At 43.7% G+C, this 22,939-nt stretch overlaps 2 protein-coding genes across 3 annotated transcripts; both read right to left on the reverse strand.

Moving 5' to 3' along the window:
* Positions 1–329: 329 nt before the first annotated feature.
* Positions 330–13,718, reverse strand: LOC307088525 (beta-1,4-galactosyltransferase 3). Of its 2 annotated transcripts, none has more exons than XM_079754452.1 (8): positions 13,598–13,718; positions 8,715–8,809; positions 7,361–8,172; positions 6,980–7,215; positions 3,936–4,123; positions 3,028–3,150; positions 2,826–2,930; positions 330–2,074 (listed from the first exon to the last, which is right to left on the reverse strand). In XM_079754452.1, the coding sequence occupies exons 3-8, from the start codon at positions 7,614–7,616 to the stop codon at positions 1,864–1,866; spliced, it is 1,119 nt and encodes a 372-aa protein (XP_079610578.1). In that variant the 5' UTR covers positions 7,617–8,172; positions 8,715–8,809; positions 13,598–13,718; the 3' UTR covers positions 330–1,863. The 2 variants fall into 2 exon arrangements, with proteins under 2 accessions (XP_079610578.1, XP_079610579.1); XM_079754453.1 differs by lacking the exon at positions 13,598–13,718 and adding an exon at positions 12,878–13,009.
* Positions 13,719–15,461: 1,743 nt separating this feature from the next.
* On the reverse strand, positions 15,462–22,893 carry psmc4 (proteasome 26S subunit, ATPase 4). Its single transcript, XM_079734254.1, has 11 exons — positions 22,842–22,893; positions 21,981–22,079; positions 20,134–20,320; positions 19,649–19,795; positions 19,189–19,298; positions 18,916–19,009; positions 18,038–18,205; positions 17,673–17,749; positions 16,560–16,728; positions 15,880–15,935; positions 15,462–15,766 (listed from the first exon to the last, which is right to left on the reverse strand). Exons 1-11 carry the CDS (start codon positions 22,872–22,874, stop codon positions 15,653–15,655), a joined length of 1,254 nt encoding a protein of 417 aa, XP_079590380.1. The 5' UTR covers positions 22,875–22,893; the 3' UTR covers positions 15,462–15,652.
* Positions 22,894–22,939: the final 46 nt, after the last annotated feature.

Here is a 22,939-nt window from a genome sequence, read left to right on the forward strand (position 1 = left end):
CAAAAAAGGTCTAGCTTCGCCACTGATACCATGTTATAATTTATGAAGACTGCTCTACTGTTACATAGGGAAAACCTTCATGGCTTTTATATTTTTAAAACCTTTAACTGAACAAAAAGCCTGTTCTGCCCAAGATTTAACTCTGACCAACTTCTCTTACTACTTGTCAGGAACTAGGTGGCACTTGTCTAATAGCATTGCATAGTCAACAAAACAACTAAAAGTACTAGGAAAACACTTGACAGAGATAGAGTCATCATCGGATTTAAGCCCAACAATTCTCAATGAAACAATAATGACCACAAAAAGCATTAGAATAAGGAGTTTTATTGTGAAGAAGATATCTTGTCTGAATAAAATTGTCCTTCAAGCATCCCATTTGGCAGGACACAGTCTCAAATCGATAGAGCATAAACCACACACCTCCCCACCCCACTCACACAGCACCCACACTAGAGCTCTTTGGTTTGCTCCTACCCACCCCTCAACTGGTCGGTCCCGGTTTCTGGAATACAGGTACTGGTGTCTGGGGTTGTAGCATCTGGGGGGGAGGGGTACTGGCTTTGGGGGGAAAGGGGTTCTGGTGTCAGGGGGGAAGGGGTTCCAGTGTCTGGGTGGGAAGGGGTTCCGGTGTCAGGGTGGGAAGGGGTTCCAGTGTCTGGGTGGGAAGGGGTTCTGGTGTCTGGGTGGGAAGGGGTTCTGGTGTCTGAAGGGCTTCTGATGCCTTTCGTGGGAAGGGGTTCTGGGGTCTTGGGGGGGGGAGGGGTTCTGTTGTCGGGGGGGAAGGGTGTCTGGTGTCGGGGGAGGGAAAGGGTTCTGTTGTCTGGGACAAAGGGGTTCTGGTGGCCGAGGCCCGGTTCTGTCCCCTAGTCTATGATTCAATTTTGGAACACGCATTTTGGAACTGCTGTTGTTAAAGAGGTGGGAACAATGTTTGCGGGTGATCTGAACAAGGATTTGACTAAAGAAACAAGGGGCGGACCGAGGTACGTGTCTGGAAGAGCTTCTGGATACGTTAGGAGCCACCAGTGCTGAAGGCTGCGTCAGCCCACAGGTCTCACAACGTGATGGCCAACGCTTTTGATTTCCACATATAGGATAGAATCTCTACTGGAGAAGCAAAGTGGTTAAAAGTTGCCAGCACTCAAGAATTACATTTACAAAAATATACACATAATCAAGGCATATAGAAGTCAGTGATTGACTCATTTTGATTGGACAACAAATCTGTAGCCAGGGACGGCGGCCGTCTCTGGGACTTGCTGCTTAACAAGGCAAAGATATACAACTACACAGGCGTACAATCAAATACAGTAGAAAACTAGACTGAACTAAAAGGGCTGGAGCCTACAGGCCTCCTATGAGGGCGTGGGCTGACAGAAAAGGCGTGTTTTGAATCATTTTATCTCTTTGGAAGCAGTAATATTACCTCTATTTCTTATTCACAGCTCCTTTATAAGAGCCCTATAAGACGATAATAAACCCCGCTATTACCAGGAAGCAGCTGTCCGTATGCTACCAACTGCTCACACCAGGCCGGCACCGAAAAATAAGATGAAATAAAAAACTAAAATCTGTTTTCATTAAAAATGGAACCATTCATCCATGGACTTTAAGGCAGCGTGAGGGTTAGCCAGCGGTCGGCGCTGTACATTACATACGTTTACATGTTCTAGTAGTAACTCATAGAGTCCATGGTTTAACTGTACTCCAACCCGCAGTCCGGAGTGTCTTTAAGATCCGTCACTGTGTGTGTCTCTTCCTGTGCAGCATTAACAAAGTGTCTCTACGGGCACGTGGGTTCCAGTGGGTTGGTAACCCTGCATTAAGAAGAAGTAACCTTCCAGTCAACTGCAACTGCCACTAGCTCTTCCCTTGCTCCTGGTTGGGTTTGGCTGGATCGACGGGTTCTGGCTTGGCAGCTGCTGGGGTTTTGTGGAGGCCTTCCTCTGTGCCTATGTCCACCGTGATGTTGGTGTAGAGGGGCAGGTACTGGCGCGATACGATCTCATACTCTGCAGTGTTCATCCCGTCCAGCTTCCAGGACTGGCGGGTCTTGGCCAGCATGTTGAATCTGGAGACACCAGGAAACATTAGCACCTAGCTAGGTTACCTTCTTACTTAACCTCTCCTTACCCCAACCTGTTAGGTTACCCTCATACTAAACCTCTGCTCTTTACCCCACCTAGCTAGGTTACCCTCATACTAAACCTCTGCTCTTTACCCCACCTAGCTAGGTTCCCCTTATACTAAACCTCTCCTTACCCCACCTAGCTAATTACCCTCATACTAAACCTCTCCTTACCCCACCTAGCTAGGTTACCCTCATACTAAACCTCTCCTTACCCCACCTAGCTAGGTTACCCTCATACTAAACCTCTCCTTACCCCACCTAGCTAGGTTACCCTCAGACTAAACCTCTGCTCTTTACCACACCTAGCTGGGTTTACGCTCATACTAAACCTCTCCTTAGCCCAACTTACTAGGTTACCCTTATACTAAACCTCTCCTAAGAAAACATTTGACAACAACAAGGGGTTCCCTCAGGTACTTGTGCTGGGAGGTTGGGTTTGTGGGGTGGGAGAGCCATAAACACAGTCAGGACATTTCTTCCAATCGATATGTTGTGAAGCAAGTGTAAACGATGGGCCATGGAGTGAACAATGTCAGACTTCTTTGCGGAAACTCAGGAGAAACTCAGGATGTCTAATTGAATGGACCTTCTGAAACATTTTGTGATAAACATCTTGCGGGATCATCTCGTGATGCTTGAATCCAGGCCTTTAACCAGAAAAAATCCTCACTGAGCAGGGTTTTGACCTCACCGTTTTGGATTGATGTCGTTGCCTTTGTCCAGCTTGTGTTTGATCATCTTGTAGCGGCCGACTCTCACAGACGGACGTGTGATGTGCATCCCACCGAGAGAAACCCTGAAAAACACCCGAGGGACATCAGTCAGACCAGGTGTTCTTCCAACTATGGTCGCAATCCAGAAGGAGTTGTGGGCAGTATGGAGGACTAGGGTACCTGACTCCGATGTCATCGTCCTCGCCCCCCCAACCCCAGTAGTTGTTGGGGAAGCCGTTCATCTTGAGGTAGTGCAGCGGAGTCAGAGCAGACACGCCTCCAAAGTACAAATTGTAAGGAAGCCTGGATGGGACAAATATCTAACATTTTAGATCCACACGACACAAGGGGAAACGGGGTCTAAAACTTTTTTAAAGAACCACACATCCCCACTGTATTCATTTTTGTGCTGTATGGAAAAAATGCTTGACTAACAGGGAAACTACCCCAATTGATCTGGACCGACTCAATTCCGCAAAAAGAAGCCAGCCATATAGGGGCAGGCTGCCCATCCAGCAAGGATCTTTGATTAAAGTTACCTGGTAGTCTAAAATTGCCGTACAATATCATGCCCAGCCCGCCGCCTTTCTGAATATCTCAACAACTTCTACGCACGGTTTAAGGTGAGTAACACCTTTCTTACTGTGAGGCTAGCCTGAGGATTGATGAGAGGGCTTACGAGATGAGGAGAGCTTTTAAAGAGGAGTTAACCCATGGAATGTGCCTGGGCCAGGTGGTATTACAGGCCGTGTCCTCAGAGGTTGGTCCGACCAGGTATTCACCTCTATATTCAATCTCTCGCTGACCAGTCTGCAGTTCCCAACTGCTTCAAGCAGACCAAACCAAACAAACCCTCCATCACTTGCCTGAAGCTATAGCGACCTGTAGCACCGACCATCATCCATTCATTCTCAATCCTTTACTTCTTGGACACATTATTCAAAAACATATCGTCTCCATTCATTGATATGCCAACAAAATAAGTGGCATTGCCGCTATAATAAAATACAACATCCCACTGCTCTGTAGAGGTAGAGTAGATGAACAGATAAAGTGCCCAAAAACACTGAAGGAGAACAGGAACTGACTTGTAGCCAAACTTGTCCATGGCGATGGCTGCGTGCTTTGGGTTGGCGTCACAAATGTATGTGTTGCGGTCGTCTTCTGGGATCAGGTCCACATCGTGGAAAAACAGGCAGTCCCAGTTTTCCTCCCGCATCGCCTCCCGGAAGCCCACGTTCATTAGCTTGGCTCGATTAAACGTGTAGTTCCCGGCCTAGGAGGAAAAAGCCAATCAGCTCATTAACTAGGCCCCAAACCAATCAGCTCCTTACCCACGACCCACCACCAATCCCTTCTGCTCCCCCTTACCAATCGCTCCAGTACCCGTTTTGGACAACCGATCACAAAAGCTCAATATGTTGTTGACCCTGACATGAACACAGCAGGTAAGTAGAGTTTAATAGAGTATATATATATAAAACTAAATGTATAGTCTATCTGTCATATCTATCTATCAATTAATCCCCATAGCAACAAAAATAATAATAATAATAATAATAATAATGAGAATAGACTGGCTTCATCCTTTTTAAAGCCTCTGACAAGGAACATTTGTGTTTTTGTTTAAAGGATGTAATTTAGGGCTGTTTATAGATCTAATAAGCATTAAAACAAGCATTAAACAAACTATTGTCACTCCTGAGGTCAGAGAACTCCCAGTCAGATGCAAAAATATATTTAAGCCTTTGCCTATAAAGAATCCTATATATACAGCAGAACTCCTTGGGGGAGACGGCACAGAGCCTGGGCCGGCAACAAGGACTGTAAGGCCGCACTCACACTAGGCAGAGTTAAATCTACCTAGGAGGAAGATTTATCCTATAGAGATCCTCTAGAGTTCGAAGAAAACTTATTTTCCCGTTTGTATGACGATTTTCAGAAGTGAATTTGTACAGGGGCCAGTCAACCCTTTGTTGATTTGAGACCTTTAAATACCCTTTTTTACAGTGCACTAGTGTCAAGTTTTTGGTTGCCGATAACACCCTTACAGATCCCTGCCTCCAGCAATAATATTGGATGAAACAAATACGAAGCTAAGGAAAGTCAAGACCAGATTTTAGCTCGCCGCAAGACTTCAGATATTAATCTAAAGTCTGATTAAACTTTAAGACTGTACGATTTAAACCGTAATACTACTGATAATTACTGCTTATCGATCTGGTCTTTTTTGAGTGTCATAGATTTTACTCACAAGATATAATGTGATGCACTATTATTCATAAATCCAGCATTATATACAATTTCTTAATGCCAATGTCAACAGATGTAAATACAGTACATTGTGCAAATAATTGTCAGGTTAACAACAATAAATAAGTTACCCATTGTTTAGATAGAATTCTAACACAATGTATAATGCAGGAAAAAAAATTTGACACTATTTTCACTGTGCCGCATTAATCGTTTACAGCACTTCAGATGTAATTTATGAGCACGACTGTAGCTAAACTATCAACAGGCCAATGTTTATTTTAGTCATTAACCCTTATTCATCATGTTCACTGAACTGTGTGTGGGCTCTAGGCTGCTGGCCAACCGGACGGGGCAACGGGAGAGGACCCACGCGCTAGGTTGTTGAAAACTGTGCATTTCACCACCTTTATGGAGATACACTTTTTATGCTGCAATGAATGCAACCTTGCACAATCTCCTTCATCACCTGACTGTGGTGGTGGGGGGGTGGGTTCGCAGTAATATATACAACCACCGCCGTTTAAATTCCATTCAAAAAGCCCAATGCATTATTTATCTTTATTTTTCGTACCTGATGGAAGTATGTTTTCTTTCCCAACGGGAGTTTTGTACTTTGTTAATGCACCATAATTTAAAAATATATCTAAAAAATAACAATTTTTATTTTTTTTTTTCAATACATTGGTAGTCAAGGCGGGGCCCTATTGTTGTTAGGGCGGCTGCCTTAACCATACAGTGCTGGGGGAAACAATGTACCTGGGTAGGGCTGGGTAAAAATATCGATTCATCAATGCAATTCATTTGTTCTCGATTCAATTTCGATTCAGAATTTTTTTGAAATCGATTATTTCCATAAAAATGAAATAAAAATGAAATAAAAAAAGAAGCATACTCAGTCATTGTAATCTAGAAGAGAGTATTCCTAAATGTACATGCCCTTTTCGTTTTGTCCATGTTATGATTATTACTTTTATGCTGCAAGTTTAGCTCAGGAACAATACTGTACAATGGTGTATTCCCTTTTTGCTAGTTAAAGCACAATGAAATGGTTAATTCATTTTGAAAGGGTTAATTCTAAATAATATTTAGGTATTTTGTCTTTTGCATGTATTATTGAATCGATATTGAAGCAATTGGATCAATATCAAATCAAATCGAATCAAGACCTAAAGAATCGAATTGAATTGAATTGTGAGGTACCTGGCAATAGCCAGCCCTAGTACCTATGACAAATAGTAAGGATTCAATGCGTATCGGTTTCTATTCATAACTCCTTCGTTATTTCAGCAATGCAAATATGGACATTTGTTTACCTCGTGTGTTCTTTGAATATGGTGGGGTGAGGTAGATTCAATCAAGCATGACACGGTCACTCCCACACATTCCTGTGTTACACCTTACGCTCGCTTTCATCTGCCCCCAAAAGGCTTGAGTCCAAACCCGGATCCTAACCTTCCCTGCATGGACGGACGTGAATGGGAACCTGACCCTCGCAGCTATGTGTGAGCTTGTTTGCTAAGCTTTGTACTTCACTGGAGAGTCGCCGACTGGCCAGCACAGTCTTGTTGGATGATCCACTGAGTTGTTTGGTGGGGGCGATCTTCATGAACATATATACACAAGTAGAGGTGAGGTCCGTAGGTTAATTGTAGGTGTCTGAAATTCAAACTCCCAAGGCTCCTGTTACCTTCCTCTTGGAAACTGGAAACCTGGCTGTTTTTCACCAGTTCCTCTGGTCTTTCCCGGAATCAGTGTTTAGCTTGTTGATATATTCATTATTTATATATTCTTTATTTTTTCGGCAAGATGTCAGAGTCTTTTAAAAACAATAAATTACAGCCAGCAGGTGAACTTGTTGTCATGGGGATTGTCTCACCTGGTGTATGATGTAGATCCCATAGTTGAGCTGCTGTCGCTGGAGGAAGGGGTGCAGGTAGTAGAGGAGGAACTTGAGGTGGTGTTCCCGGTTCCTGTGGGGGATGATGATGGCTGTGCTGTGCCTGGACTCACAGCCGGGCGGCCGGTAGCGCCCCCCCCTCACCACCAGGGGGTTCTTCCGCTGAACCTGCGCCAGAGTCAGGCCCGAAGGGAAGCTTACATGGATTGGCCCACCTGAAACCACCAAAGACGAAGCAGGAGGTATGAACTACAAACAACCAGGATTATAAAACACTAACAGAACCAGGAATTTAAAAAACGACAACAGAACCGGGTAGCTATAATACAACATGATCAGGAGGTCCGAACGTGAACTTACGTATGAAGGGCGAGGTCGGGGGGCAGTAGGTCATGACGTCACTGCTGGACGGGGCCCTAGCCAGGATTGTCAGGTTGGCGTAGACGTCGCTGCCACTGGCCGACAGGTTACGGCCGCCCCCGTCGCTTTTGCGGAAAATGCGCATGAAGTAGGTGACCCGTTTCTGGTAGCCCTCGCGGGACAGCAGCGCCATGACGACCAGCTGCACGCCCAGGAACATGAACAGGTAGCGCCACTTGGACTGGAAGCTCACCATGGCGACAGAGGCCGGGGGTCTTCACGGCGACGGGAGGCCGTGGCCCAGGCAGGCGGAGGTGTGCGCGCGGCGCACGATCGGCGACGCCTTGTCGGGCTGTCTTAGCAGCATGCAACGGCACGGGGGAGACCAGTGGTGTCAAACATAAGGGGGACGTGGTCGGGAGGGGGGTTCCCAAAGGCACCTTTGGCAGGTTGTAAGTAAGAGTGACCCAACCAACAGAGGCCTTGAAGCAATAAAACACGAAATGAAAGACAAGTTCAAAATGTTTGTATTTGATTCACTCAGTTCATGGCTGCATGTATTGAGCTCTGAGCGGTGCGAGGTGTGTGTTTTAGCGGTGCTAGCTGTACTGGATGCTAGTATTGCTAGAGAGGCTAGTGTTCTAGCAGCGCAAGCTTTAATGGGTGCTAGATGCTCGTGCTGCTATGTGCTACTAGCGCTAGTTGAACTGGGAGCCAGCGGTGCTAGTGGGGCTAGCTGTACTGGGTGCTAGCGTTGCTGGATGCTAGCTGTACTGGGGCTTCTGCTGGTCCACATCGGGCACCTCATCCCCCTTCAACACAAAACACAAAACAGTCAGCATATTTTACACTGTTTAACCATTTAAAAAAGGACAAACCCATTCTGGCTGATCAAACCATGAAAATCAACAGTTGTTAAAGCGGTCAGATTTCTCTGCAAAGATTTATCCAAACAACCCTTCTCGATTCTGCCAAGAGGATGTAGCGTGGGTGCGCCTGCCCCAATCGTAAACAACTGCAGTAGCACTTTGGCCTCTGATAAAACGTTTGTTTAGTACTTATATGGCGCTTCACGGTTTGTTTTGGATTTTCTAAAATGTCATGACGCAGGTTGAATCCATAAGATGAAACTTTATAGTTCTTGTTTGCCGTTGTGGCGAGCGCACATCAAGCTTGAAAGGATAACAGATGTTTAAGTGAAACCAGGAGAGATGGTTAGGATGGTGATCACACAGATCAGTATTTTAACTTAAAAAGAATTGCTTAAGTGCCTAAACAATTGTTAAAATGGCTGGCTCTTTAACTGTTAACCTAACAGACTGTTTAACTTAGTGTTTTAAACTGGTTAACTTACAGGCTTGGGGTCCAGTTTGTTTACCATGAGCCAATCAGTAGCTGGTAGACACGTCAGTAGGCGGGACACAGGATCAGGACCAATCACAGCTCTCTCTGAAAGACAGCAGTAGACGAGGAGGTGACTGGGACTGTCAGATACAACTATCAAAATCATGTTGTCCCGTGCATTTCTTAATTTTAAATTATATTAAACTAGTTCATTGCAGTACTCTCTCTCTCTCTCTCTCTCTCTCTGAAGTGCTAAGAAGTCCGGTACCATCAGCATATCTCTCTCTCTCTCTCTGTCTGTGTTGTTGCATCACACCAGGCCCCAGATCAATAAGTTGTAAACACTGATCCTATTCTGAGAGGGGGGAGTTCTAAGCAAATGCACAAGATTTATGATTTTACTTAATGATTTGACACAGCTCATTAGATATTTTGTTGTGGATTTCAACAAGTAGTGTACCACCCACCTTTCCAACTTTAAGTGATAGGGTGAACAGTAACCAGTTACTTACTTGCAAATATATTATTAGGGGTTATCAAGCATTAAGAGACCAAAAGACTAAAATCCATAAAAGCTGCCTTTGATCTATATCGTAACATAAATTATTTGTTGACTATTCGTCGGCAGCCATATATCGTGCCAGTGAAAAAGCACATTGAACCCTCAATCTCATACAGCCTTGTAAAACAAGCTAATTTCCTTTCACCAAAATAATCAAGGTATTTAAAGGATTCAATCACAATGGAGTTTCACTTTTCAATAATAAATTGTATATAATAATAGTGTATCGAATGGACGTACGCAGACGGGGGGGATTATGCCAGGTGAGTCTAGTGTGCAAATGGAGCATTCTTTAATACATTCATGTTTTGGAGACTTACATTTTTTTAGGTTGTTTCCCTGATGATAACTAAAAGTAATCAGTCTTTCGGAGAAAGTTGGTATCCAAATTGAAACTTTTGCGATATAACTGCGTACTATTTTGCATTCAAAGCAACCTATATCTACATACCACAGTGCGAATAAACATTGGCTTGTTGCACTGCTATCGAGATTATGATCAATACATACAACAGATAGCAATAATAACTATAGAATGAGAATGTAGTTTACTAGTATGGATGCAATATGAGGACTGTGTGATTTATGTCTAAGGGAAAAAGACAGTTTGTTTGAGGCTTAAGGTCAAAGTTCAAACCGTGATCTCTGACGATGCATTCGTTGCAGATCTACAATCCGCTCAATGGCTTGTTGCCTCATTATAAATGACAACCTCTATGATAACACAAATCTCAAAGTCTAGAACTATATGGTCAAGCAGATGGGCGTTTTTACTCTATTTTTTGAAAGTTGACTGACGGTGGATGTGTGACTGTGTGTTGGTGTGTCTGTGTTTTTCCTCAACACAGGGACTTTGTTTAAAACACAAACAGCTGGTCCTGCTCAGGTTCAAACCCTCGTATAGTAATGACGCTTACGCTACTCAGCTAGCCTGTGTCTTCTGAACTAGCTAGTGTACCAGCTATCTAGTATACTCTTCATTAGCTAGTGTACCGGCTGTCTAGTGTACTCTTCATTAGCTTGTGTGCACTGCTAGCTAGTGCACTCTGCTAGCTAGTGGGCTCTGTCCATGAGCTAGTGTACTGAGCCGGTTGATGTACTCAGCTAGCTAATGAAATTGGACCCCCAAGGGCTTCCTGCATCTATACTGGCTTCCCAGGTATGTTCTTGGGCGTGGCCAGGTTACAGTTCTCTGTTTTCCATGGAAACAAATGGAGAGGCTTAATCCGAGGGCAGAAGGCACCGCCGGGTGCCATACTAAACTACTGCAGGTGTCAATTTCATCCTGCTGGCAGGGACAGATACACTGGATGGACCAGGGGGACAGCTCATTATGTTGTTACTCTTTTGGCAATAGTCATATGAATGACATGATGAATATGCTGATATGTAGATTAGAGCCCGACCGATTTAGCGGCGGGCCGATATTATCAGCCGATATTAGGCATTTTCCAAACTATCGGTATCTGCATTTATAATGGCCGATTAATGTTTTTTTTTTTTTTTTGGGGTTATTGTGTTTTTGTTTCATATCTTAAGATTGAATTTTTATACATTTTATTTATCAGAACTTTAATATATTTTGATGTTCTTTTCTGTTGTGACAATAAAACAATAAAATAAAGTTTATTTTTAAACTGCATTACCTTATTATTTTAGTGAGGATTCATAAATAACTACAAATAACCAATGTTAGGGAAATTGGTTTATGTTTTGTTATGCGTTTCTGGAATTTATTTTTTAAATATATATTGGCCGATATATCGGACTATTGAATTAAATCACCAAATATTTGTATCTGTATCGGCCATAAAAATCCTTAATCGGTCGGGCTCTAATGTAGATGCCCCACGCAACGTCCAGTTGAAGTCACAAAAACTCCATGTTATTTAAGGAGGATAAAAACACTGCACAACGCTAGCCAGAACTGTAATGATACAAGCCACAAAATGACCCCAGAGATGAAATTCCTAAAAGTAACCATAGGGAGAGCAGAAAGGAAACAAAACCACAACAGAAGGTATACAGTATCTCTGGGTGTCCCCGATTTTCATCGATGAAAAGGTTGTCATCAAGATAAGCAGGTCAACGCCCCAAGCATTAGCAGTACAGATGGGTTAATGTGGAGCTTTATATTCCCTGCCAAGTTACAGTGGATTGTTATATCATCTATAAGTAATTAAACCAGTGTCCAAATGCTAGAGTCAAAAATTGACATCTGCTACCAGCCAATGGCCAGTAATGTATTTCAACCATTCCGTAGGTATAAAAATATAATTTGTGTTGCATTAGATGTACATAAACAGTTCCTTTGCTGGTCGATTTTTCCACTATGGACGGACAAATTTACAGAGTCTGTTGCAGTTATAACATCCCTGTAGGTCGCAGGTACAATTGTACAGCATATGTCACATTCAAAACAAGCCTCTAGGTCACAGTTATAACAACACTAAGGAGTCTGTTCCATTCAAAACATTTAAAGTGAATGGTGAGGTGAAGGGACCGGGCCAGTTCTCAACTGCTGAGCAAACATGTAGCCAGCCCCTTCACCATGGAAACCAGACGGTTGCAGGTTGCGTTGCTAAGCGTCTCCCGGGCTGCAGGCCCTGGCCCTGCTCCCCCAGGGGACGAACCTGGAGTTCATCAACTATCCAGGAGGAGAGACGGCATGTTGCTGAAGCAAGCCCCTCAGGGAACAAAAAAGGAGCTTGCGTTGATCTGTAACCAATGACTACCACGGGAACCGGTCTGAATATTAAACCCTCAAAAGCAGCTCTACAGGTTAAACCGTAGTAACATGATCGGACAAGGGGCACATCAACACTTATTTAAAGTTAATTGATCATACTTCTTTTCATCATTTGTTTTATTATTATTATTCCCGAACTTCCCTAAGTAACTCCTCCTAGAAACTTCATACATGTTTAAAAATGATTAAACCTTTGCTATATATGAAAAGACATACAGCAGTGTTTTGAATGCTACAGACACAGCGGAAGTATACCTGAAACATACAGGGATATTGCAAATGCAGCATATGCACTAGCATTATACCTGCGACCACAACCACCTAGTAAAAACCACCCAGAGACAGGACACAATAAAAGCCACCCAGAAAATCCTAGCAACTACCTAGAACACCATAAAAACCATCCAGAACCCACTAGTAGCAACCACACAGAACACCCGGGCAACCTCTTACAATAACCTAGCAACTAGCCAGACCACCGTAAAAACCACCCACTGCACCCTAGCAGCCACCATACAACTAAAGCACCAGTTCACACTCCCTACTGCAGTCAACTACAGCACCAGTTCACACTCCCTACTGCACAGTCACAATTTACAAGGAAGTACAAACTTTAGTTTCAGATGCTGCAGTTGTCGTTTACGTTTTAAAGACAAGATACAGCTGGAACACTAATGAATTTAAGGCTTAAATGATGGACTAAACGAGATAAACTAAAATTACATGGACATAAATTATAATATATACTAATAAAACATGGATATAAAGACGTATTGATCCAGAAAAATAGACTACACGGTGCACTACACATATTAGCTTAGTAGTTTAAAGAACAGTGCGGGGAAACCAAAAGATAAGTTACCATGTGTACTTTAAACGCAGGGTCCGGACATATTGTTGAGGTTTTTCATGTAGGGAGACTACATCATGCAATGTCTACAATAATGTAAAAAAGAATTCAAACCGGTTTTTCAAGGAACAGGATGATGCTTCCTTCTGTTCGCCTATCCCCTCACGTCACTTCAGACGTCGGCTCTTCTGAGCTTCTTTTACTAAGATCATTGACTAACCCTATCAACAGTCAACACTAATCATGACGTCAATCCCAAATTAAGTAAAATATGCATCAATCCAGCAATGAATGTCCATGACAACTTAACTACCATTCCTATGATATTTTAACACCGATTTAACTATCCATATATCTGTCCATCTTTCTATCAATCTTACGTTAAAGTTACACATACATATATATAAATATCTCCACATATCTACAGAAAGAAAGTTTTTAACTCTATAGTTATTTCAGCTGAGGTGAATTTCGACAACTTTTGCCGAAATGCCGTTTACCTTGTGAATTCCACCCACCAACCGTAAGCAAATCAAACGCAAATATAAAACAAGATAAAACAACCTCGAAGTAGAAGTTGCCAGCTGTTGGGGAGCTAGCCCCGTTAGCTAGCTAGCTGCACGTCGCAACACAACATGAAGCTTAGATAAAAGCATATTCATCATTGTACAAGTATTTATGAATCGTATCTAAATACATCCATATGTTTGTATTTCGACGTATCATTCTCACCCAGACAGGTTGTTATCCTCGATGGCTGGTAGCCCCATCTGGAGCAGTTTATAATCTGGTCCCGATATGTTTGGAAGTTAATGTAACGGATATGTAGTGCGGAGTGGATGGTCAGCCGCTGTTGGCGGGGGAGGAGCGAAGGCAGCTGCCGCGCAGCGGCGCATGCCTCCTGATCCCCGCCCCCCGGATCCCCGACCTCCGGATCTTTCACTAGCACCCGCAATATTTGTATAATGTTTAAATTCATCCTTGCTCTAAACCAACAGTCCCCGATATAGTCGGTTCAACTCAAAACATTAAATACTAAATTAATCTTGATTGATATGGGAAATACATCTACGTGGTCAATGTTTTATATTGCAATAGTTATGTATGACCATTGCATAATCATCAGCACAGTAACTAGCACAAACCCAGATACCCATATGAAGTCAGAATAACCAACAGTATAACATTATTAAAAATGCAATGCTTAATTTACCTTTAGTGTCAGGTTGTGTATCTTGGAGAACTATGGACGTTTATGCCAATTATGTTGTTTGGGGGTGTTGAAAAAATTAAGTTCAGTTCATCAAGAATGTGCAAAACTGTTTCACTGAGTAAAACCGGATCAAGGGGTTAGGATAATACGAAATAAAACAAAACAGAGATACATGTATGGATTGTTTGTAAATTGGACAATAAACAAGTGTCATTTAAATTCTTGTAGGTCTAAGCTATTTGGACCGTTTTACCGGTGTCGTTCTCGCAACCCATTTCCTAGTTTGACATGCACGACATTGATCTTGCTCTTAAAAGAAGGTGGTTATAGTTTATGTTGTTCTTCAGTATAATTAAATCATGCATTCTGCATCTGGGAATCTGGATAAATTAAAATTAGACATTAATATTCTTATTGAATTAAGGTAGGATGTCTTGGAAATTATCTAAATAATAGGTCATACATTATGTATATCTTGAGTTTAAGAACGATGATAGCAATCTTTACAACGTTAGTGGGTGTTTATACTTTATGACGTGACAGATCTGCTCCGTATGGGAACGGACAGGTGTCCTTTACCCCGCATCCCTGCATGACCACGGTAGACCTTCGACGCACTGGTCTTGGCCTTGTGACGCATATACGTATATACCTCAATTATGTTTTATTCCAGAGATAGCCAGCCTTACAACACTTTTTCATTAGGTTACTTATTCGACAAGGTCACAGAGCACTTGCCTGCCACTCAGCCGGGAAATAAGTTGGTATCGCTAAGATCCCCCATAAAATACTCGCACGGTAACTACACGCACGAGGGTCATGCAGCCTTTAGTACAAATCAAATGCATTATCATTGTGATATTACATAATTACAACGATCTTCGATATTTCTTAGTGACAACGTTTACTAAAATGTATAGGATTTTTCCACTGTGTGGTCTAAAGGGCGAACTGCAGTCTCAGCTGCTGTGACTCCTGGGCAGACGACGAGAAGGCGAGGCAGTAATGGCAGCAGAGAGGGAGGAAAGAGGAGACAGAGAGCCCGGGGGAGGACATTCTACTCGGCTGCTGTTGGAGATAGACGCCATCCCACCAGTTTCTGCTGTCCAGATTATGAGGTTTCTGAGAAAGGCTCAGTGGAGAAAGTTTTACGACTTGACTATATTTATCAGATGTACAGCCATCAGCTCCATGGATGCCAACCACTTTATGTATAATCAAAATAAACTAACAGTACAAATGTGGCTGCTGTGGATTTCCATACCTTCCATCAAAATGACATTAATTATCTCAGTAACGTGTTTGGGTGTGTGTAAAAGGTTTGAAATGTTTGGAATCGACAATATGACGAGGTTAGCCATATACACCACAGGAACCAAGGCCTTGTTTTATGGAAAAGCTCTTTAATGAGAACACACAGATACAGTGGGGTTAAATACAGCCTATACCCCCAGACCCCAAACACACCACCTGTAGAGACAGGCAGAGGAGCTCCAAGAGACATTGTACTGACAGAAACAAAAGGGCGGAGGCGGTGGTAATGAGGGGGATGGAGGAGGTGGGAGGGAATCAGACTACTTGTAGAACTCATGCTCCTGTTCATCCTTCTTGATGACGGTCTTGTAGGCCTTCTCAAAGTCCTTGGCCAGGACGATGTACCGGTTTTCACGCACTGCCAGCATGCCAGCCTGCAACACAACAGAACAACCAATCACATCCAAGGCTTTTCCAACAGGAGCCAATGGCAGCACCTCTACTATCGAGCCAATCAACGGGAGCCACGGCTAGCAGCCCTCCTCACCTCCTGGCAGATGGAGTTGATGTCGGCTCCAGATATCTTGTCGGGTCTCGCCACGTCTGAACCGGAGTCAAGAAAACACCCCATAATAACAACACTGGAAACACTATGAGCACGTTGGCTGCAACACAACTCGGTCAGCCAATTTCAGGCCCACAAAGCTGCAGTTTAGTTATACAGCCGTTAGTCTGGTGGTTATAGTTCTTTATCTTACACAGCTGTGTGGAAAATTTAATTCTGATTGGTCGATTACAACGTTCAGTGGTCTGGTATGAATGACCGACCGTTGGTATGGACGCTACATCTTACCATAGCCCCCCAGCTAGAGCCTCATCGCCCATGTCTAAACTACCACGCAATTCCTTGACTCGCGTCAGCTAGCCAGCATTCCGTTAGCCAAACCATTCCCATTGACTCATAACACACCAGCAGTTAACAAGAAAGCAGAGTTAAAACCATGAAAATCAGCAGTCCTCCAAAATGATGTTTCTACTCTGGAGTTGGTATTGTCACATCTGCTGGTCCACTCACCGAGGGGATACAAGCCCACGAATGCATGTGAATTTCGAAGACATGGTGGCTAATTATAGGCGACTAACCCTCCCAAAAAAACATTTCAGTAGGTACATTGCTCTCTTGTAGTAATAAAGTTTGGTTTAGTTGTAGTGTATTTTGAAGGATACAGTCCTCTAGGTCCACCTCTTCTGACAGGTTCATCTTGCTGGTGATGGTGGAGAAGACCAGACGCTTCTGTCGGCGGTCAGGGAGAGGAAACTCAATCTTCCGGTCCAGACGTCCAGGACGCAGTAGGGCCGGGTCCAGAGTGTCAGCCCTGTTAGTAGCCATGATCACCTGGGAACATTACAGAGTGTCAGCCCTGTTAGTAGCCATGATCACCTGGGAACATTACAGAGTGTCAGCCCTGTTAGTAGCCATGATCACCTGGGAACATTACAGAGTGTCAGCCCTGTTAATAGCCATGATCACCTGGGAACAATAATAAGTATCAGCTCGACAAGTTAGCATTGATCACCTGGGTTTAAGGATAGACATTCCAGGACTTGTTTTGGGGCTGGCTCAAAATATTTGAATAACCAAACAATCCTTTTGTTAGTTGTGTATTTCGGACATTGGTACTACTTTGACATCTTGCATGCTGTGTGAGAATTGGTAAGCCTGAACTGATTAAAACTGACCATCAGCTAAGATATGAAAGTAGGCTTACTCTCATACTATAGAAGGCGTGTGACTGGAATCTTATACACTCAAGTGCGGCAATAACCGAGTTGGACGGATGAGTGGCCTAAAATTCTACATGATATTGTAGTTTTGCTTTATGCAAAACATTTATTATAATGAATCTAGCCACTTTAGGAAAGAAAAGGAAAAAGTTAGGCACTGTGAATGCTGATAATTACTTCATTTACGCATGTTTTTTAGAAATGAATGAATTTTTCATCAATAATTACATATTCGGGGCCAGCCCTAGGCAGTTGGATCTAGATACAGAGATAATTAAACCATATACATTTTAAAAAACGGTTTAAGACCATGTCCCTGTAGACACGTTAGATGGGATGCCTATAAATGCAGCGAGACCAGGGTCGTGTCAACACAGTTGGGCGAGGTCCTGACCAGGTTGCTGTAAACACAGTTAGACCACGTCCTCGTAGACACAGCAGGACCTACTACAAAACCTTTAGACCAATCTCCCCTATTGGCATAATTTAACTTTGACAAAGTAAGACAGGTTTAAACAGGGGCCCTGTAGGTGCAGAGTAGGGAGGACAGCTCACCTTAACGTTGACGTTCTGGTCAAAGCCGTCCATTTGGTTCAGAAGCTCCAGGAGGATTCTCTGCACCTCTCGGTCAGCTGGCGAGGGGGAGGAGGCGGTACAGGTTAGAGTTTGTATACATATGAAAGTAGTCGTAGAATAAGTATGTAGTATAGTTCATACCGAGTATGAGATAAGTACTAGCAAGTAGAGCAGGTTACACCACCGGTAGTAGTTATATTAGCATGTAGTCATACCACCAGTATTTATGGTAGTAGTAGCAGTATTACAAGTCATACCACCAGTAGTAGTAGTATTATGTAGTTCTACAGGTAATGCCACCATTAGTATTAGTAGTAGTATGGTGTAGTACTACAGGTCCATACCTCCGGTCTGTGCGTCAAAGCGCTTGGTGGCAATAGCGTCAATCTCATCGATGAAGATGATGGCGGGGGCGTTCTCCTTGGCCAGCCTGAAGACATCGCGCACCATGCGAGGACCCTCCCCCAGGTACTTTTGGACAAACTCCGAGCCCACCACACGGATAAACGCAGCTGCCATGGAAAAACCAACAAACACACATTAGCTACCATTTGTCAGTTACCTGACAGGTGATGGTGGGGGCAAGTTACCTGTAGTGTGGTGGTATTGGGGTTGAGTTACCTGTAGTGTGGTGGTATTGGGGTTGAGTTACCTTTAGTGTGGTGGTATTCGGGTTGAGTTACCTGTAGTGTGGTGGTATTGGGGTTGAGTTACCTGTAGTGTGGTGGTATTGGGGTTGAGTTACCTGTAGTGTGGTGGTATTGGGGTTGAGTTACCTGTAGTGTGGTGGTATTGGGGTTGAGTTACCTGTAGTGTGGTGGTATTGGGGTTGAGTTACCTGTAGTGTGGGGGTATTGGGGTTGAGTTACCTGTAGTGTGGTGGTATTGGGGTTGAGCTACCTGTAGTGTGGTGGTATTGGGGTTGAGCTACCTGTAGTGTGGTGGTATTGGGGTTGAGTTACCTGTAGTGTGGTGGTATTGGGGTTGAGTTACCTGTAGTGTGGTGGTATTGGGGTTGAGTTACCTGTAGTGTGGTGGTATTGGGGTTGAGCTACCTGTAGTGTGGTGGTATTGGGGTTGAGTTAGCTGTAGTGTTGAGTGAGTGCGAGTTACCGGTAGTGTGTGGTCAGGGTTAATTACCTGGAGGTTGGTGGTGGGGGGAGTTACCTGTAGGGTGGTGGTGGGGGCGGAGGGGAGTTACATGTAGGGGGTGTTAGGTTACCTGTAGTGTGGTGCGCCACAGCCTTGGCCAACATGGTCTTTCCACAGCCTGGAGGGCCGTACATCAGGACTCCCCTAGGTGGGTCGATACCAATCTGAGGGGTCAGCAGAAGAGGAGTTAGGGAGAACAGCCAGCCTTACACCATGCCTGTATATCTCAGACAGACAGACAGACAGACAGACAGACCTAATGATCTGCTATGGCATAAGCTAATGGGGATCCTTTAATAAAGCAAATTAAACATAAAACAGACAGAGCCACACACACAAACACCTGTTTATAGAGCTCAAAGTGAGTTAAGGGCAGCTCCACTGCCTCTCTGACTTCCTGCTTCTGAATGTCCATGCCTCCAATGTCTGCATACATCACATCAGGCTTCTGGTCTGAGAGGAGAAACCAAAGTAGTTTAATGGCACATTTCAGTTTTTTGTACAGTCTTGTTGTAGCAGTTTTTGCCATGGTACTGTGACCCAACAAGGCACAGATTCACTAGTACCCCAGCTCAACTCTATGGAGTAGTTGCCGACAGTTGTTGAGAGACAACTCTCTCCAATATTGTTAATTTGGATTGCAGTAACAATTTAAAAAGCTCTTGGTCATCGTTACATTAGGCCATTTCAAACATGCAGTCATTCTAACAAGTTGCAATGTTTTGGAACATTTCCTGCACAGGGTCATTCCTGAATGGGAATGGCAAGTAGGGTTGCTAGTAGGGTGGTTGGTGGAGGGTTACCGGCAGTGAGCATCATGATGCTGCTGTCGGCCTCGGGCGGCAGGACGTCCACCAGGGCGTTGCTGTGCTTGTGGAGCGCTACTGAGGCGTTGGGCTTCAGCAGCTCTCGGTCAATGGTGCTCAGGATGCGGACATAGTAGTTCGACCCTGGGAGGGGCACACAGCAGAACTGCTGAGTACATCTCATCTCCAGCTACAGAATACAAGGTTTCACACTTGCCACGTTCAGCATCTTGGCAGTTCATCTCACTTTTCTATGGGACCTCTATATCTAGAATCTAGCAAATATTTGAGAGGACAAGTCTTGGGTTCTAGGAGGTGTTAATAAGGGCCTGCGTTGGGTTCTAGGAGGCATTTACAAGGACATGTGTTGGGTTCTAGGAAGTGTTTACGAGGATGTCTGTGGTTCGAGCAGGTGTTGAAAATGAGGGGTGTTGGATTCTAGCAGGTGGTTTCTAGCCTCGGTTTGACAAGTGATGGTGTACCGGTGGTGGAGCCCACGATGGCGGTGTTCTGGTCTACGGCCTCCAAGAACTGTCCGATGACGAGTGGAATGCTCTGGATCCTCTTCACCTCCTCCTGGGCGTGGAGGAACTCCTTCTTCAGGTTCTTCTGCTCATCCTTGATATACTCCTCCTGCACCTCCAGGAACTCCAGCTCCTGCTGTAGCTTCTGTAGAGGGGGGGCCGGGGGCATGGTCCCAACATCAGACAAGTCAGTGCGTTTACACGACACTCAAGAGAATCTAATTATTGGCTTAGTCCAAGTATGATTGGATTATTAAGATGCATGTATACACCTTAGTCAGACTAAAATCGAATCGGGTTACTCATAGCCGGATTAAGATCCCTAGATTATTCGATTGATAGTCGCATTAAGCATAAGGTAAATTTTTTTTAAAGTTTAAACACCTTTAAAAATGTAAAAGGTGGAGACAGTCGGTGTCGTGCCAATGTAGTTACCCCCTATAAGAAGTGTATCATCATCAACATGCGTTCAGTAAACACTACGCTACTGTTATGAGAGTAGCGTATGTGTGTGCGCGAGAATGGCTGTGTGTGTGTGAGTGACTTCAGCGAGTACCAGCGAGGAGAGCGAGCAGTTGTGCGTGTCGGTTTAGTGAATGAACAAGTCCAGTTGTGTCTGTGCAAACGTGTACTTTTGAGTTAGTGGAACTACGAATAAAGTACCCAGCCTGTCAATAATGGCCGATTCATTCCGACCTATAAGCAGACCCACTGCCAGTCAAAGTGAAGGGTGTTACCCCCGAGAGAACATCGGCCCTGAAGCGAACGTCTCGCTTCTGCTCCTCGACAACGGTCTGGGAGCTGACTGCAGGAAAGGTTTAACACTTTGATTTCCCCTAAGGCTGATTTAAAAGTACATCTCTTTCTAAATGTTGGTCATCAACAAGGTTCTAAAGTAGTAACTTTGTGCACATCTGTCAAAATAAATGTTTTTTTACAATCTTTATTCATTCATTGCGCCGTGGCCGAACTGACTATTCTGAATATTCTCTGATATTAGGAATCTTAAAGACTGCGTTGGGTTCTCTGACTCTCTGGTACTTCAGCAACAAGTAAAGACTCATAGTGGGGGTTATCTCGACCATGGTGGAGAAGGAATTAGTGGAAAGGAACTTCGGCTTTGACTCTCTGAAGTCCAGATTGAAACACGACATGAAGGAGAAAGGGATTGTTGCCGTATGCGGAGTCGTGGAGGAGTTGTTCTGCCGCCGCCGGAGGAGTCTGCATACGACCGAGAGGTCGGAACAATGGAGGGTAGGAGAAATGACATGGACCCGAAGTGAACTTACAGCTGTCTACTGAAAACATCTTTCTCGAATGCCGCCTGAGTTTGTTGTTGCTAGTGATGTAAAGAGGTCAACCGGTGGCTCTATTACCACTAGTTTAAATGGGTACAGCGCCACCTATCGTACCGGGGTCTGAAATACTGCGGCCAATGAATCGATTTTCTCACCACCATGTATACTCGGTCAATTGCAGTTGTCCGATTGAGGAGCATAGTTGAACTATGGCTTTAGTCGGATTAAGCTGTGCATGTAAACGTACTGATTGTCCCGATTGATTGCTCAATATCAAACCGAAGGTAACTGAAAACAAGGATTGTTTGTACATGAAAAAAAATGGTTTGTTTGCATCATGCAAAGAATGGTTAGCATGTGTTTTTGCAGAAATCCGGATTGACTGTTATCAGACCTGACCGATGTCTTTAAATGTAGAATTTAAAATACAGCCAGACCATGCAAAGACCGATGATGTTCCTGACCACTTTGACGGTTTCAATACTAACTTAAGACCCCCATCCCCACCTTGTATCTGCTGTATAGGTCTTCCAGATCCTCCGGTTCCGGTGCCAGGAAGGAGAGAGCGGTGTGGGGTCTGGAGCTCTGCATGACAGGTAACTCCTCCTGCAACAACACAACATTATCATCAACACAACTACAACATTATCACTTAATTAGACTTACCAACACTACAGTATCAACAACATCATTAAATACCAACATTTTAAACAACACCTATTATATCCTCATCAACACAAACATTATTACTAACACTTTTATCAGTGAAACGTTACTACAGCATCAACACTAACATCAAAAACACTACAGCATCATCACTAAAACGTTATGACTACATCATCATCGATGACACAAAAAAATCCTGACTACAACATCACTCAAACAAAACACTGCACAACCGTCAATTTTAAAAATGTATGAATTAAGCCTATCATCATCAATACTTAAAAACACCATTTACTAGCTAGCTAACACCCTGCTAGGAAACGCGAACCATGATACTGGTCTTGTTCAGCTAGTTAAACTTTATATTTAAACAGTTTAAGGTGAAACAATGACGACGGAACACAAGTGATCAGGTTGATCTTACTTGAAAGATCAAGTTTAATCGACTTGCATGTGTAAACCCACTACATTAGCGCTAGCAGATGTTAGCTAACCGCTATCTGACTGGCGTGACATAGCAGTTGTGTCGAGATTGAATGATTATTTTCGTTCATATGTGCGTCGTTCTAAACTACATTTATGAAATGACAAGGTCATGCAACGCACAAAAAAGCTAAATTTTACCACACTGGCCGAAATATACTAAAACTATTTGGTTTCATTGTAGAAAATATGCGCTAAATGAAATTGAGTTTGTCATACCGGGTTCTTCTCTACGGTCACTACGTCCTCCATGTTGAATCGGTCTGCTCTGCGACCTCACTCTGACGCGCAAAGGAGTCTGGGTAATGCAGTTCAAT

Source organism: Pollachius pollachius, assembly GCF_949987615.1.
Source record: "Pollachius pollachius genome assembly, chromosome: 1".
NCBI classification, from domain to species: Eukaryota; Metazoa; Chordata; class Actinopteri; order Gadiformes; family Gadidae; genus Pollachius; species Pollachius pollachius.